Source organism: Mytilus trossulus, chromosome 1, assembly GCF_036588685.1.
Source record: "Mytilus trossulus isolate FHL-02 chromosome 1, PNRI_Mtr1.1.1.hap1, whole genome shotgun sequence".
Classification (NCBI taxonomy): domain Eukaryota; kingdom Metazoa; phylum Mollusca; class Bivalvia; order Mytilida; family Mytilidae; genus Mytilus; species Mytilus trossulus.
The window spans coordinates 54,409,584-54,426,510 of NC_086373.1; the positions used below are offsets into that span (position 1 = coordinate 54,409,584).

Consider the following 16,927-nt stretch of genomic DNA (forward strand, 5'->3'; position numbering starts at 1 on the left):
ATTTTTCTGGAGAAAACATCTGAAATATTTCTTTTACAGGTGACAATAATTATGAACAAGCAGCTGCCTATATCCAGTTACAATTTGAGAATCTGAACAAAAGGAAAGATACGAAGGAAATCTACACCCACTTTACATGTGCAACAGATACAAACAATGTACAGTTTGTGTTTGATGCGGTCACTGATGTCATCATTAAAAACAATCTTAAAGACTGTGGACTTTTCTAAGAAGGGTTGGTATTTAAAAAAAACGTTACTTAAGATTATCCACACTTAGAGAAGTAAACCTTTCAAAAACAAAATTTATAAACAGAAAAAAAAAATCCTCAAAAAAGCAAGAAACTTGTTTTGGATGATTTCCAAAAATAGATGTAAAACGCATGTGAACAAGAAAAAATCATACTAAAAACTTTTTTTTTAATAAAAGACGAGTCTAATATGTTATCTTGAAACGTTCCCATATGTCACAAAGAATGGTTTGAAGAATACTAATTATATTCTCAGTAAAATATTACATTGCACTAGAGTTGTGTTAAGAACTATGCATGTATATTTCTTGCAATGTTTATAACAAACAATTACAACTAAACATAATTCAACTCTGCTTCACACATATGGCATATTATAAATTGAATAGAGAGATGTGTGGAATTTATAAGTTTTAATGCCTTGATGATATGATAGAAGTTGCATTATCAAGGAACTACAAATCATAGCTTCCTGGAATTTTATATCATGTTTGATTTAATAGCATGTTTCTCTAGATAATGTATATATCTTCAGATTCATCACAAAACAAATTCCTGCTAATATAATACGTATATGTTTTCACATATTAAAAGTGATTAAAATTTTTGGCACATGTTTCTCATGAACTACAAATGAAGACTTTCTGAAAATTGGAATCAAGTATTAAGGAGAGCATGCTATAGCGTTATGCATTTTAACATACATCATAACCAATTTCTGCTACTAAGTCAAGTGTGAGCATTATCATGATTATCATACATTTCAATATGTTTTTAACAATGTTTAATAGTTTGCATTACCTGAATAGATTTTTTTGAAAAAAAAAGACTAATGTTTTATATTCTATTCTACTTTTTTCAGATACTTACAGTTAGTGACAAAAAGAACCAATAAGGCTTGAGGAGATGTGTAGACAATGATATTTGTGTATATAAACCATGTAAATAGTCATGTACAGACATGCTCATAAACAGTGATGCTCATTTTGTATATGTTGTGCAGTCCTTCTATTTATTATATCAGAAAGGGTACACATTGCTGAAAAGGGACCAGATTATTTTTTTACCTTACTGTTTTTCTTTTTCTGTTTCTATATTTTTACAAAATATATTTTATGTGTTCTTTTATTGAATAGCTAAGAAAATTATGAGACATTTTATTTTTTATAGTTGATGAATTTTGTTCTTTCATCGATAAATTTTAACTTTTAAATCAAAATCATGGATTTCAATTTTCATACAAATGTGGACAGAGTTTCAAAATTCTTTAGTTGAAAGAAAATTAAAGTAATTTTTTTATAACAATGGTTACAATCAAATATAGTACTTTGTATGCAGGGAGCAAGGTATAAAACATACAACTTCATTCCTTATATATAACTACTTAAGATATCATTGAAAGGGAAAAATAAAAAGATCATATACATAATTCACATAAGTATTGGTATTAGACTTAAGCTTCATAAATACATTGAGCCTGGAACCTACCGATATGTCTTGTAAACTTGAATTATCACTTAGAACCTAGAACAAAGTATTTAGCTTATATTGCACACAAACAGATCAAACAATAACCGTACACGATTAATATCATGCTTTAAAATGATGTTGCATCCATATATTTATTATTGCTGATTTTTCTCCTTCTAAGAATTGCGAGAAGTATTTAAATTCAGCATTAATAAATTTGAATAATACATAAACATAAAAAAAAATGCTTACTATTCCCTTAGTAACAGTTTGAATATTTGTGGATCTTATCTATGTTGAAAAAATAAATAAAAAAATCTGCAAACGCTAGTTTGAATACGAAAACATGTCAGGATTATAATATATACTTGAACGGTTAATGCAGTAAATGAATTTTATCAGATTTTGACCAGATATTAACAAAAAAGTTATTTTGATATACTTATGTCATAAGGTTTTAGTTACTTATTTTGATGTTGTGATGCAATGTACTTGCCTAAAAATATATTTATCCATCTTAATTGCTTACAGTGCCATGACTTGCTTTGTATGTCTTTGAAAAATCATGCTATCAGTGTTTCTTTTCTGAAGAGAAACATACTATATTTTTATTTTATTTGACAAAGACCACCATGACAAAACATCTGTTAACATGGTTACTGCCATAAACAGATCTCTGTTTTCCACTGTTTTGCATTGCAGATTACTTTAAAAGATATTAAAATTGTCAGGATTTTTTTTTTGAAAGTTGAGCATTGATACACACGTAGGCAATTAAGAAGAAGTGCAATATTATTATTAATTTCTTTACTAAATATTCCTAATTGTAAATATCTGTTGTATATTTATATTGAATAATTCTTTGTTTCTATCTTTAACTTCTGTCAGAGATATGTATTGTTAGAAATTCTTTTTTTGTCATTCATAAACTTCAAGGTTTTGTATATTTTCAAAAAACGAATGATTTTTTTTATTTCTAATATATTTACTTTTCAGGTATAGATAAAAGAAAGTGTATTCATTAAAGGAATATAGAACAAAAGTAAAAATATATGAACAAATTTTCATTTTGAAACAATGTTATTTAATTGTGTAAAGTCTACTATATTATTTTTGTTTGTAGGGACAGAAAACCCTCCAAGGGAGAACTTCAAATTATTTGATTTCATCATTTGAAGTGATTTCCGTGATATCACTGATTGAAGTGATTTCCGTGATATCATTGATTGAAGTGATTTCCGTGATATCATTGGATTTCCGTGATATCATTGATTGAAGTGATTTCCGTGATATCATTGATTGAAGTGATTTCCGTGATATCATTGATTGAAGTGATTTCCGTGATATCACTGATTGAAGTGATTTCCGTGATATCATTGATTGAAGTGATTTCCGTGATATCATTGGATTTCCGTGATATCATTGATTGAAGTGATTTCCGTGATATCATTGATAGAAGTGATTTCCGTGATATCATTGATTGAAGTGATTTCCATGATATCATTGATAGAAGTGATTTCTTTGAAGATGTAACTAGAAACTGTATTATATTTTGTGAAAAGAGAAGTTCTTTTGGTTTTTTATATCATTCCAACTATACCAGTACTTTTTGTACAAGTTCGAGAGATATTTATATATCATTATTCAAGACAAAACCAATGTTAAATATAATGGTATTGTCATTTTTGTGTTGGGGGAATGTGTATTGCTCTAAATTCCAGATGAGCAAAATAAAATGAAATGGGAAAATAAATTTGAATTCATGTGATCATTAACTGCAAAAGAATTGAAGTATTTTAAATTATTGGATTGACATATACATGAAATGTAAAACTTTTGGATGTTGAGCAACATTTAAATAATTTGCATAATTATTTTAAAGAGAAAAAATGTTATTCCTTAATTATATACTTGAAAGATAAAACTTTTAGATAATGAGTTAAAATTGCAACATTTCAATAATTTGCATAATTATTTTTAAAAGAAAGAAATGTTATCCCTCATTATACAATATAATCTACTTATAATATGACATTCCAAAACTTTAATAAATGCCTTTGACCTTGTTCAGTAAATTGTATAAATGGCAAGTGATAATTAATTTGAACTTTGTAAATGTAATGAGTACTTTTGAAATGCCTTTGGAAAAAAATAATTATTTTTTATAGGGTTTATTTGATAGTGATAGGAAATTTCAATGTTAAGATAAGTAGTTTTAATACTTGATTATCACTGAATCATTGCACATAGTTAATACCTGTACTCTACAGGAAATAAAAGAAATGGGATGGAATAGACCAGTGGTTTGGTTAATTTTAACTACAGTTATAGTTTTCGGGTTAGGGAACAGTAGTAGAGCAAAATCAACAATTTAGTAAATCATTTCGTTTAATAGATGTATACTAAAGACAAAAAATAAAAATCATGCTTATTTTTTTTTGGATATTTTTAGAAAAACAGCTTTTGTCTATATTTTTATATTAACAGTATTATCTAAATATTCTGCTGGGAATTTTTCTGTCTGCTTAAATGCTTTTCATGTAAGCGGTAAAAGTTAGAAACAATATTTTTGGTGATTTAGAATAAAAAATATTTGATAACTGAAAATTCTATAATTGAATTCTATTACTTATAGTTCAAATGTGCAAACAATTGTGAATTATCAGTGAACTGTGTGAATGTTGTACTACTCATGGATGTAGAAATAAAGCATAAAGTCTTGTGATATGTCTTTAATATCTCTTTAGGACTAGTGGAAGGTACTGTAGATTTTCTTGGGTACCAATTTTGGTGGATAGGAAAATTTGTATTTTTGGATATTTGAATTATTGGTTTCGCCAAAGTCTGATAATAAGACTAGGAAAATTTGTTTTTCGTTGATGATTTAATTTCGCTGTTCACATGTTACAACAAAATCCCCAATTATTTGCAGTTTAAACATTATTGTTGCAGATACTGGTATGCATAATCAATGCCTTGATCAAATTTTTTGATTTGGAATTTGATGAGAACTAGTGAGCAAACTATTTTCACGATTTGTTGACCTGACATGTAACACCAGATTTCTGTGAAAATCCATCATATTTTATCCTCTCTAGCACAGGATTATGATCCAGTTCCCTCTCCACCCTTGGTGATTAAACCAACATTTGTGATTACAATGATGTGCCATCTGCTGATAGATAAAAGTCCTGCCCTTATTGATGACACCATTCTCAACCAATGGCAACACTTGTACTCTCTTCATTGTTGAGGTGTAAAATTGTTGTGTCCAGTTTAATAAATTTCTCGAAGCAGGAATAAAATTAAACATTGACATGCCAATGAACATTTGCTTTAGAAACAGACACAAGAAGCATCTAACCCTAGTATGAACACAGATTTCAGTTTTATACAAAGTCGAAATTTTGACAATAAAAGACATATTTATGTCATTTATTTGTATCTTTTAATTTGCATTTCTGTGCACACATAGTTCGAACTTTTCAGACATGTGCATTATATAAAAGGTAACAGTATATACAGGTGTTCCAAAGTTATGTTACAAACTAAAACCGAGGGAAACACATTTACAGAGGAAAACAATGGAACAACAGGAACACCGAAGTGCAACAAAGAAGCACTGACAACACCTATAAAACAAACTACTGTAAATTTAGAAATTATTGGGTGCATTTATTATAGCGATTTTTCATTTGAGACTTAATTTATAAGATGTTACAAAAACTCTTCCTGACTTGGTACAGGACATTTGAATAGAAATGGTGGGTTAATCCTTATATTATGGCTAGCTAAACATACTGCTTTATGACAATGTTATAAAATATCGTTAAAAAACAGGAGGTGACAGAAATATATTGCAGAAAAAAACAGGCAGGAACATTCATTACAGAGAAACAAATAATATAATAGACGACACAACATGAAAACTGAACATATTCCATCAACCCCATGCAAAACAGTGATGTGCATATGTCAATAACATGCAATCTGGAACTTGTATAACTATTTACACAATACACTTCCAAACAATTTACATTACAATGATATTTGTTATTGAAAGGCACTTTTATAGTTTTTTGGACTACAAACAAAAATAAAATTGAGAATGGAAATGGGGAATGTGTCAAAGAGACAACAACGTGATCATATAAAAAACAATAATAACAGCAGAAGGTCACCAACAGGTCTTCAATGTAGCGAGAAATGCCTGCACCCGAAAATGTCCTTCAGCTGGCCCCTAAACAAATAGATACTAGTTCAGTGATAATGTACGCCATACTAATTTCCAAATGTACACAAGAAACTAAAATTTAAAAAAATGCAAGACTAACAAAGGCCAGAGGCTTCTGACTTGGGACTGGCGCAAAAATGCGGCGGGGTTAAACATGTTTATGAGATCTCAACCCTCCCCCTATACCACTAGCCAATGTAGAAAAGTGAATGCATAACAAAATGCACATTTAAAATTCAATTCAAGAGAAGTCCCAGTCTGATGTCAGAAGATGTAACCAAAGAAAATAAACAAAACGACAAAAATACATAAATAACAACAGACTACTAGCAGTTAACTGACATGCCAGCTCCAGACTTCAGTTAAACTGATTGAAAGACTATGATTTCATCATATGAATCTCGGGCACAATCCTTCCTGTTAGGGGTTTAGTATCATACCATCATAACATATATGAGAAGAACATAACCCGTGTCAAGCCAACAACTGGTTTTTGAATAAATGTGTTTAGTTCCGACGCAAAGACCCCACAAGTGAATCAATATTAACGCCAAATAAAGCAATCTTTAATGACCTGACAACAGTATCGTAACTATATCCCTTCTTGATAAGTCTATTTAAAGGTTTTGTTAGTTTCTGAGGTGAATACTGACATTTTTGTGCTTTATAAAGAATATTTCCATAAAAAATTGGATGTGAAATACCTGAACTTATAAGAAGTCTGCATGTTGAGCTATATTTACGAATGATGTCCTTATACCGATGATAAAATTTAGTAAATGTTTTGACTAGTTTGTGATATCGAAAACCCTGGTGTTATAGTTTTTCAGTAATACATAAATTTCTCTCGTTAAAATCTAAAAATCTAAAACATTGTTACATACACGAGTGAAAAAGACAACATCAAACAGAAAAATACAAAAAAAATACAAGAATGTTGAATATACAAAATACCGAGACACGTCTCATAGCAATTCAAATTCACACTTGGTATAAAAACCATATTCATGAATAGGATAGTGATTGTATTGAAAGTCAATTTTATATTATTTGGACAACAAGCATTAACACAACACATTTTTCAACTAAAACCATAACAGAAACATAAAAAATAAATAAATGAATGTTGGATGTACAAAATACTGAGACACATATAGTTATAATCAGTATAAGTCATAATGTTTCCTTCTCTTAACTCTGTTTGAGCAGATTCTGCGGAAGAAGTACACTGCTGTATATAATAGGTCACTTTACTGTGAACAAATTGGAAACACTAGATGACAGAGCAAAGGGTATGTTACTGCTGGGTAATGGAAAATTGGTAATTTGGAAGTAAATATGATCCCAATGTCATTGATTTTAGTGTGAAGTCGTCCATCTGTGTCCATATTGAGGAAACAGATCATTATATGAATCAGTCCTTCTTGAATCACTTGTATCCCTATTCAAGTTCACTGGGATATATGCGATGCAAGTGTAAGTCAAAATTATATTGGGGTGAAATTTGATCCTGAGGAAACAATGTCACAGTAGTTTTTGTTATTTTTTTTTTATCCGGAGGAAAATATTTCGCTCGCCATGAAATTCTTTCTGGGTAGTTAAATTATTAAATAGTTATTCGAAAAAACTTAACCTGTACAAATACTATGAAATAATAATAGTGTATTTGAATTAAAGCTAAATTGTTAAAACAAAACTGTACTATAATGGGAAATAACTTCACAAATTATCAGTGAAAAAATGTCCTGAAATATTTAGTAAATATCCCTCTTTTATAAAGAAAATTATCATGAAACATAAGAAAGAAAACCAGAAGTAATTTCAAATATCATAATTGTGAAATAATATCATGACTTAAAAAAGAAAAGGTAGAAATATAACAGCATTACTACTGTTAACAGTAATGGAAGAATTTGAGTATGATGATATTTTAACTATACAAATAGTTCTGTCTGGGGTCAAAGATGTAGATCAGATAAATCATAGCATAACCATATATTGGAACAAAGCAATTTCAACAGCTGAATAGTATCTATCTGTGAAATATATCTATCTTATTACATGTAATGTTAATCATGTTGTAAGTCACCTTTTTTTACAAATGATTTATAATATTTTATATATAAAAAATAAGATTTAAGAAAAAAAATCCAATATGAAATAGATTCAGGAATTTACAATATAAATTGCTCATAATAATTACCTCCCTTTGATTGATAAATTATGCAAATTTGATCTACCTTTGTGAAATATTTTATAATTATAGTTGGGTATATATTGATTGTGTAACTTAAATTGCAGTTAATAGGACTCTTTTTCACAAGATTCTGTGAAATATGGTACGGCAATTATATACTGGTACAGGTACATACTATCCGCATAACACAGATAGATTTTCACTCTGAAAAAAATCTACCTGTGAAATTACATGCCTGGAAAATTTTTACTGAGACAAATTATCCACAGGATAAGATATCACAGAGGAAGAAATAAACCGTTACACAAGTACTGACTGAAATATGGGTAATTCAGTGATAGAAAATCATCAATATATATTAAATTAAAATTAAAGAATTTTGCAAGTTGCTATTTCTATTAGTCTTTAAGAGGGTTCTGAATGAATTCTGCTTCGTACGAGTACAAAAACAAGACGGACAGAAGGGGTGCAAAACTTATACATTATTTGGAATACCGACTTTTTGTTGAAATATCAATTCTTTAAACTCAATAAAAATATTGTCTATTAAAAAGTGCAGCATTTTAATAATAATTTTTAATGTATTTTCTGATAGAGTCAGTATACGGCTCTTCACAAAAGAACAATTATCATAACCCACAAGAAATTTATATCTTCGATTCCCACTTTTATAGAAAAAGCTCTGTTGAATAAAATGTGATGTCAAACTTTCAATTAAGCATGGTGAATAGTAGTGTAAATAAAGGCAACCGTAGTATACGAAATTCATAAATTGACTGAGCAAAAAACAAATCCGGGTTAAAAACTAAAACTGAGGTAAACACATCAAATATAAGAGGAGAACTAGGACAAAACAGAAACAAAACATTAAAATGTAACACACACAGAAACGAACTAAATTACAACAATGGCCATTTTCATGACTTGTGTCGTGTTTCCGGAAATGTAACGGAGTTCACGTCTTTGTTTTTTATCTTCTTGATTTATACACTTATTTTTATATCCGGCACGTTTGGAAAATTTGTTCAAGCAAAATTTTGTACAATTTCTCATGAAATTTGTAACTTCACGACACCAAAGCGTAAGTTAATATGTAGCATATTTTTCTTTATATATGTATAAACCTTTTTTGACAAGTGTACTATTTTTAAGTCGTCCTAAACAGTTGACAAACATTCTTTTCGGTCATTTTACATGTACTGTTTATCATACCTTTTTTTTACATTAATTCTTAAATCCAGTGTGCTGATTTGTATTTCATTTGCTTTGATTAAGATGTTTTCTCTTGAAAAGTATTTAATTTGCGGTTTTTGTTATTGTAAACTGCTCACTTCGATTCATGAAAAAAGGCGACTATTTTCTACTGTAACCACAAGCACGTGTGCTACTGTTTTTTTATGTAACTGAATTATTTTATTACATCTATTATGAACTTTGAATTTGCTTAGACTATTATGACAGTCATTGTATAACACAAGTTGAATATTGAACATTGCATTTGACAAAGAGAAAAAAAAAGATTATTTAAACATTGTTAAAACCAAATATTGTGTTTTTAGTATTGATACTTTATTGTGTACTGTTATGCTAAATTTTTGTAGTGCTAATTGTTAGTAAGAATTGCTTATTTTGTATTTTTCAGTTTTTCACCCTCTCCGGAGGTTTGTTTATCAAGTAAAGAATTTGACGTCTTATTAGTCTTTCTTGTGAGCCATAACAGTGAAAAAGCTTCGACCAGTTGTGACAATGGCAACCTATCGAGAACTAAAGCAGCATGAACAGATAGACATTACTCAGATAAAACCGAGTCGTTCAGTTTCAAATCACAGTCACTCATCGAGTAAATCTGATATATTAAGGAAAAAAGCACAATTAGAGACGAAGGTTAAATACAGTGCAAAACAGGCTGATCTTATAAGACAAAAGGCAGCCCTAGAGGCAGAATTAAGTATCCTTCAGATTAAAGAAGAGACTGAGGTGTTGGAGTCAGAGATCAGAATATTGGAAAATGAGTCCATGGTAGGAGAGGATGATGATCTAGACTCTGTATCTGAATTTCAAAAAGAAAGAACAAAAGAATATGTTCAAAATCTACATATACCAGATACAAAACCAATTGCGATAGTGAATACACCAGAAAAGCAATCTCCACAACTTAGCACATATGCAAACACATCTACACCATATGTGCCTCCTAATGTTAACAACAATAATTCACAAATTGAACTGTGTAATTTGATCACAAAGATGATGGCTCGGAAGGATATTGTTTTATCACGACTTATCAAATACAATGATAGCCCATTTCAGTTCCTATCTTGGAAAGAGACATTTAAAGATGTTATGAAAGAACTTAGTGTGACTCCTTCAGAAGAGTTGGATCTTCTCATAAAATGGCTTGGTCCAGATTCAGCAAGACAAGCAGAAAGTATCAAAGCTGCCAGTGCTAGTGATCATGTTGGTGGCTTACACAAAATTTGGGACCGATTGGATGTTCGATATGGAAGTCCAGAATTGATTGAGCAATGCTTAAAAACCAAACTCGCTAACTTTCCAAAGTTAACAAATACTGCCAAAGATTATGAACGCCTGTATGAACTATATGACATTTTATGTGAAATCCAATTTGTTAAAAACAATCCACAATATTCACAAGTTCTCGCTTATTATGACTCCTCAACTGGCGTTAATCAGATCGTAAGTTGTCTTCCTCATAACTTACAGGAAAAATGGTCAACAGAAGCTATTAAATACAAGAAAAGACACAACATGTTGTACCCGCCATTCTCATTCTTTGTTGACTTTACTTACGACATGGCAAAATGGCGTACAGATCCCAGTTTTCAGTTTGCTCCTCAGACAAATAAAACTTCTAATCCTGCTAATATGCAATCTAATTTGCGTGTATCTACTAGAAAAACTGATGTATACACAATAGATGAAAAGCAAGGTTGTCCTATTCATGGCACAAATCATGATCTTAACGAATGTAGAGCTTTCCGTCAAAAGCCAATGACTGAACGTATGGACTTGTTAAAGAAAAACAGGCTTTGCTTTCGTTGCTGCAGTCTTCAGAAACATTTGCAAAGAAACTGTAGAGAAAATATACATTGTAATATTTGTAAAAGTTCAAATCACCCAACAGCTTTGCACATTTACCAACAAGACCAAAACATAAATCCATATAATGGCTCTCAATCTATAAATGACTGTGAAAGTGAGAAGATTCACGAAGGGGAGCTTGATAACTTATCACATGTATCAGCTATTTGTACAAAGATTTGTGGAAATCCGTTGAGTAGTAGCAAGTCTTGCGCTAAGATTTTGCCAATTTATGTTTATCCAAAAAATAAAACACACATGGCTCAAAAGGTATATGCAATCATAGATGATCAAAGTACTCATTCATTAGGTACATCAAAGTTTTTCGATATATTTAATGAGAATGCTGAACATATAAATTTTACATTATCATCATGCTCAGGCAAAGTATCTACAATGGGTAGAGTAGCAAGACATTATACAATTGAAGCTTTAGATCATAGTACTTCTATAAACATTCCATCACTTATTGAATGCAATGACATACCAAACAACCGTGATGAGATACCATCACCAGAAGTTGCAGCTAGTCATGAACATCTTAACAACATAGCGTCGCACATACCACCCATTGACCAGAATATCAAAATTGAATTACTTATTGGTAGAGATGTGATTCAAGCCCATCACGTTCTTGATCAACGCTTGGGAGGTGACAACTTACCCTATGCTCAAAAGTTGCCATTAGGGTGGGTGATCGTAGGAGAATCTTGTCTCGGTCAGATTCACCGAACAGACACTGTAACTGTAAACAAAACATTTATTTTGCCAGATGGACGCACCTCTCATTTTCAACCTTGTGCAAATGCCTTTACTGTAAAACCTGAATCTATCTTTGAGAGAACACCTTACGATGAAACTATTGGACCTTCAATCGAGGATAAACTATTTATAGAATTGATGGATTCTCAAGTGAAACAAGGATCAGATAATCGGTGGACTGCACCTCTTCCGTTTCGCAAAGACAGACCTATGTTGCCTAATAATAGAGTACAAGCAGTGCAGAGAGTTAACTCGTTGGAACGTAGTCTTCGCATGAACCCTAACAAAAAAGAGCATATACTTGAATTCATGAATAAGATGTTTGTGAACAAACATGCTGAGAAGGCACCAAATCTACCCATAGGAAATGAATGTTGGTATCTTCCCTTTTTTGGGGTATATCATCCCAAAAAACCTGGAAAAGTGAGAATTGTTTTTGATTCGTCGGCTAAGTTTAGCGGAACTTCATTGAATGATGTCTTAATAAAAGGACCAGATCTAACAAACAATTTATTAGGTGTTTTACTTAGATTCCGTAAAGAGGCTGTAGCAGTGACAGCAGACGTAGAACAAATGTTTTACAACTTTAAGGTAACAGATTCACATAGAGACTATTTGCGTTTTGTATGGCATGAAAACAATGAAGTTCATCGCCCTCTTATTGATTACAGAATGACTGTACATGTTTTTGGGAATAGCCCTTCTCCCTCTGTTGCCACATATTGTTTAAGGAGAGCAGTGCAAAATGCAGATAATGACATTCAGGACTTTGTTTATAACAACTTTTATGTTGATGATGGGTTGATGTCATGCCCAGATGTCGAGTCCGCAGTTGATCTTATGAAGCGATCTCAAAAGGCTCTTGTAGATGGTGGTGGATTACGACTCCATAAAATAGTGTCAAATAGTAAAGATGTTCTTCAAAGCTTCCCATCGGAAGACTTATCTTCGGACCTCAAAAACCTGGACCTTGGATCTGAAACTCCTCCTGTACAACGCAGCCTAGGACTTTCATGGGACATTTCTGTCGATCAATTTACATTCAAAGTGTCTTCAGAGAAAAAGCCGTACACTCGCAGAGGTGCCTTGTCGGTCATTAATAGCATATTTGACCCTATTGGGTTTGCGTCTCCAATTACAATGAATGGAAAACTAATTCTCCGAGAGATGATGTCAGAATCTGGACCTACAAATTGGGATGAAGATCTCCCTGATCATTTGAAATTAAGATGGGAAAATTGGGTATCCTCATTGGTTCATCTTCAAAACTTACAAATACCACGAAGATATTCAGACATATCATTTTTAAACTCTACTCGTTTGGAGGTTCATGTATTCAGTGATGCGTCAAAGGACGCGATAGCATCTGTTGCTTATTTGAAATTGTTTGGTGAAAATGAAAGTGAAGTCTCCTTTCTGATGGGCAAAGCTAAAGTGTCGCCAGTACACGGCCACACAATACCGCGCTTAGAGTTATGTGCAGCTGTCCTTTCAGTCGAGATTGCAGATACTTTGAAAGAACAACTCAAATTAGACTCAACTTATTTTCATTTTTATACTGACAGTAAGGTTGTTTTAGGTTACCTAACTAATGAAACACGTAGATTTTATGTTTATGTGAGCAACCGAGTAAACCGAATAAGAACATCAAGTTCTCCCAGCCAATGGAGCTACATTTCAACTGATCTGAACCCAGCAGATGTAGCAACAAGAAGTCTTAATACTTTAGATTTACCCAGTTCAGTCTATCTACAGGGACCAACATTCTTGAGTCAAGATTCAGATATTGGAAAACAAATGTATCCACTTGTCGACCCAAATGATGATAAAGAAGTCCGTCCGTCTGTAGTTACTAGTAAAACTGACATTAATGAGGAAGTAGGATTGTCAAGCAGGTTTTCTCGGCTTGCATCTTGGAAAAGTCTATTGAGAGCTATTCAGTTTCTCAAAGCCTTTATTAGAAAGTTGCATCAAGAGAGTCCACCTTCTCGACAAGAAGTGGAACAATTTATCATCAAAACAGTGCAAGCAGAGGCATTTTCAAATGATATCAATGCAATTAGTTCTGTTGGTCAGTTACTTCCTACATCAAATTTATTGTCGCTTTCACCTGTGTTAGACAAACATAATATTCTTAGAGTTGGTGGACGGATACGACATGCAAAAAATGTTGAGCTACATCTTCAGCCAATAATTATTCCAAAGAAACATCATTTAGCTGTGTTACTGACGCGTCACTATCATGAATTGACATGTCATCAAGGAAGACACATGACTGAAGGAGCCTTGCGTTCAGGAGGCTTTTGGGTTATAGGCAGTAAAAGGTTAGTTTCTACAATCATCAGACAATGTGTCACATGTAAGAAATTGCGAGGTCAGTTTAAAGTACAAAAGATGTCTGACCTTCCGGAAGATAGACTCACTCCAGGACCTCCTTTTACCTTTGTGGGAATTGATACATTTGGACCATACCAAATCATCCATAGAAAAACTAGAGGCTCATCAATCAATCAGAAAAGATGGGCAATATTATTCACATGTTTGGTTTCAAGAGCGATACATATTGAAGTCATAGAAGAAATGAGTAGCGCCAGTTTTATCAATGCATATCGACGTTTCATTGCTATCAGAGGATCTGTTAAAATTCTTCGATCAGACAGAGGAACAAATTTTGTTGGTGCAATACAAGATTTAGGAATCACAGCCGAATTCATTGAAAAAGGCACTGTTGATACAATGCTATCACAATACGGAACTATATGGAAATTCAACCCTCCGCATGCTTCACATTTTGGTGGATCATGGGAAAGGATGATAGGCTTGAGCAGAAGGATTTTAGATTGCATGCTCATTCGTGAGAAAAATAGACTCACACATGAAATTTTAGTTACTCTAATGGCAGAGGTCAGTGCTATTGTGAATTCAAGGCCGTTAGTATCTGTCTCTACTGACCCGGATAACCCGGAAGTATTATCTCCGTCTATGCTCTTAACACACAAGAAAGGACAGGATGAACAATCTATGCTACAATTTGGAACTAAGGACATGCTACGTAGTCAGTGGAAGATGGTTCAAGGACTGGCAGGTGAATTCTGGTCAAAATGGAATAAAGAATATTTACATACACTACAAGTAAGGAAAAAGTGGGAATTGCCGATAAAGGACTTAAATATAGGAGACATAGTTCTCATGAGGGACCGAGAGTTACCAAGACCACAGTGGCCGATGGCAATAGTAACAAAAGTTTTCCCCAGTGCTGACATGAAAATCCGAAAAGTGGAAATTCGAACTATTAGAGACAACAAACCCAGTTCATTCATAAGACCAATTGTTGAACTCATTCCTCTCGTTCTTACTGATTCAAAATGACAGTCAGTTATTTTTGCAACTTTATACCATCTTCTTGTTCAGTACATGTATATTGCTAGATAAGCATAAATTTTGTATTTTTTGTGGTGATTTTTTTAAAAATCAGAAGGGGAGTGTCGTGTTTCCGGAAATGTAACGGAGTTCACGTCTTTGTTTTTTATCTTCTTGATTTATACACTTATTTTTATATCCGGCACGTTTGGAAAATTTGTTCAAGCAAAATTTTGTACAATTTCTCATGAAATTTGTAACTTCACGACACCAAAGCGTAAGTTAATATGTAGCATATTTTTCTTTATATATGTATAAACCTTTTTTGACAAGTGTACTATTTTTAAGTCGTCCTAAACAGTTGACAAACATTCTTTTCGGTCATTTTACATGTACTGTTTATCATACCTTTTTTTTACATTAATTCTTAAATCCAGTGTGCTGATTTGTATTTCATTTGCTTTGATTAAGATGTTTTCTCTTGAAAAGTATTTAATTTGCGGTTTTTGTTATTGTAAACTGCTCACTTCGATTCATGAAAAAAGGCGACTATTTTCTACTGTAACCACAAGCACGTGTGCTACTGTTTTTTTATGTAACTGAATTATTTTATTACATCTATTATGAACTTTGAATTTGCTTAGACTATTATGACAGTCATTGTATAACACAAGTTGAATATTGAACATTGCATTTGACAAAGAGAAAAAAAAAGATTATTTAAACATTGTTAAAACCAAATATTGTGTTTTTAGTATTGATACTTTATTGTGTACTGTTATGCTAAATTTTTGTAGTGCTAATTGTTAGTAAGAATTGCTTATTTTGTATTTTTCAGTTTTTCACCCTCTCCGGAGGTTTGTTTATCAAGTAAAGAATTTGACGTCTTATTAGTCTTTCTTGTGAGCCATAACAACTTGGTACAGGACATCTTAAGAAAAATGGAGGGTTGAACCTAGATTTGTGCCATGCCAAACCTCCAGCTTTTATGGCAATGTTAAATATTACATTAAAAATGACAACATTACATGACAGGACTACAATACAAATAAATGGGAGAATATACAGAACAGAGAAACAAACGAATAATAGCTAACAAAAGGTACCAGGTTAAAAATTTAATACTCCAGACGAGCGTTTTGTCTACACAAGACTAACCAGTGAAGCTCAGATGAAAAAAAAATCGAAAGCCAAAACAAGTACAAAGTTGAAGAGCATTGAGGTCCAAAAGTTCCAAAAGTTGTGCCTAATACGACTAAGGTTTTCTGCCTGGTATGAGAACGTAGAAAAATCAAAGATCTTAATTTTGCTGCAAATTTGTAGAGATTGTGATCTGAGATTTAGCAGTGGATCTTTAGAATTTATTTTTTTAATAGTAAAATCGTTACCCACCAGGCACAAAATAGTCACTTCCTTTTTACAAAGATGGTTGAATTGTCTGTAAACACCGCAAAGAAATTGCGAAGCTAACTTCACCTTAATTGAGGCAAATCTAATTTGAGTTGAAGTATTTGTTGAAAGGGGATTCATCACTGAAGTAACCACTCAAAAG

General features: G+C 32.1%; 2 protein-coding genes across 3 annotated transcripts in view; both read left to right on the forward strand.

Moving 5' to 3' along the window:
• Positions 1–4,445, forward strand: part of LOC134727494 (guanine nucleotide-binding protein G(i) subunit alpha) — a 34,094-nt gene extending 29,649 nt beyond the window's left edge. Inside the window, exons 8-9 of the mRNA XM_063591877.1 lie at positions 40–235; positions 1,113–4,445. Of these exons, the coding sequence (XP_063447947.1) occupies positions 40–230 (191 nt within the window). The 3' untranslated portion in view covers positions 231–235; positions 1,113–4,445. The remainder of the gene's footprint in view (positions 1–39; positions 236–1,112) is intronic.
• Positions 4,446–9,085: 4,640 nt separating this feature from the next.
• On the forward strand, positions 9,086–16,288 carry LOC134727505 (uncharacterized). Of its 2 annotated transcripts, XR_010108759.1 has the most exons (3): positions 9,086–9,232; positions 9,794–15,652; positions 16,214–16,288. XR_010108759.1 is itself a non-coding variant. In XM_063591889.1 (2 exons), exon 2 carries the CDS (start codon positions 9,898–9,900, stop codon positions 15,382–15,384), a length of 5,487 nt encoding a protein of 1,828 aa, XP_063447959.1. In that variant the 5' UTR covers positions 9,086–9,232; positions 9,794–9,897; the 3' UTR covers positions 15,385–16,288. The 2 variants fall into 2 exon arrangements, 1 of the variants encoding a protein (XP_063447959.1); XM_063591889.1 differs by having other exon boundaries at positions 9,794–16,288.
• Positions 16,289–16,927: the final 639 nt, after the last annotated feature.

Excerpts from the sequence above, each read along its gene's own strand:
- LOC134727505 (XM_063591889.1), top strand. The coding sequence starts at position 9,898 with ATGGCAACCTATCGAGAACTAAAGCAGCATGAACAGATAGACATTACT.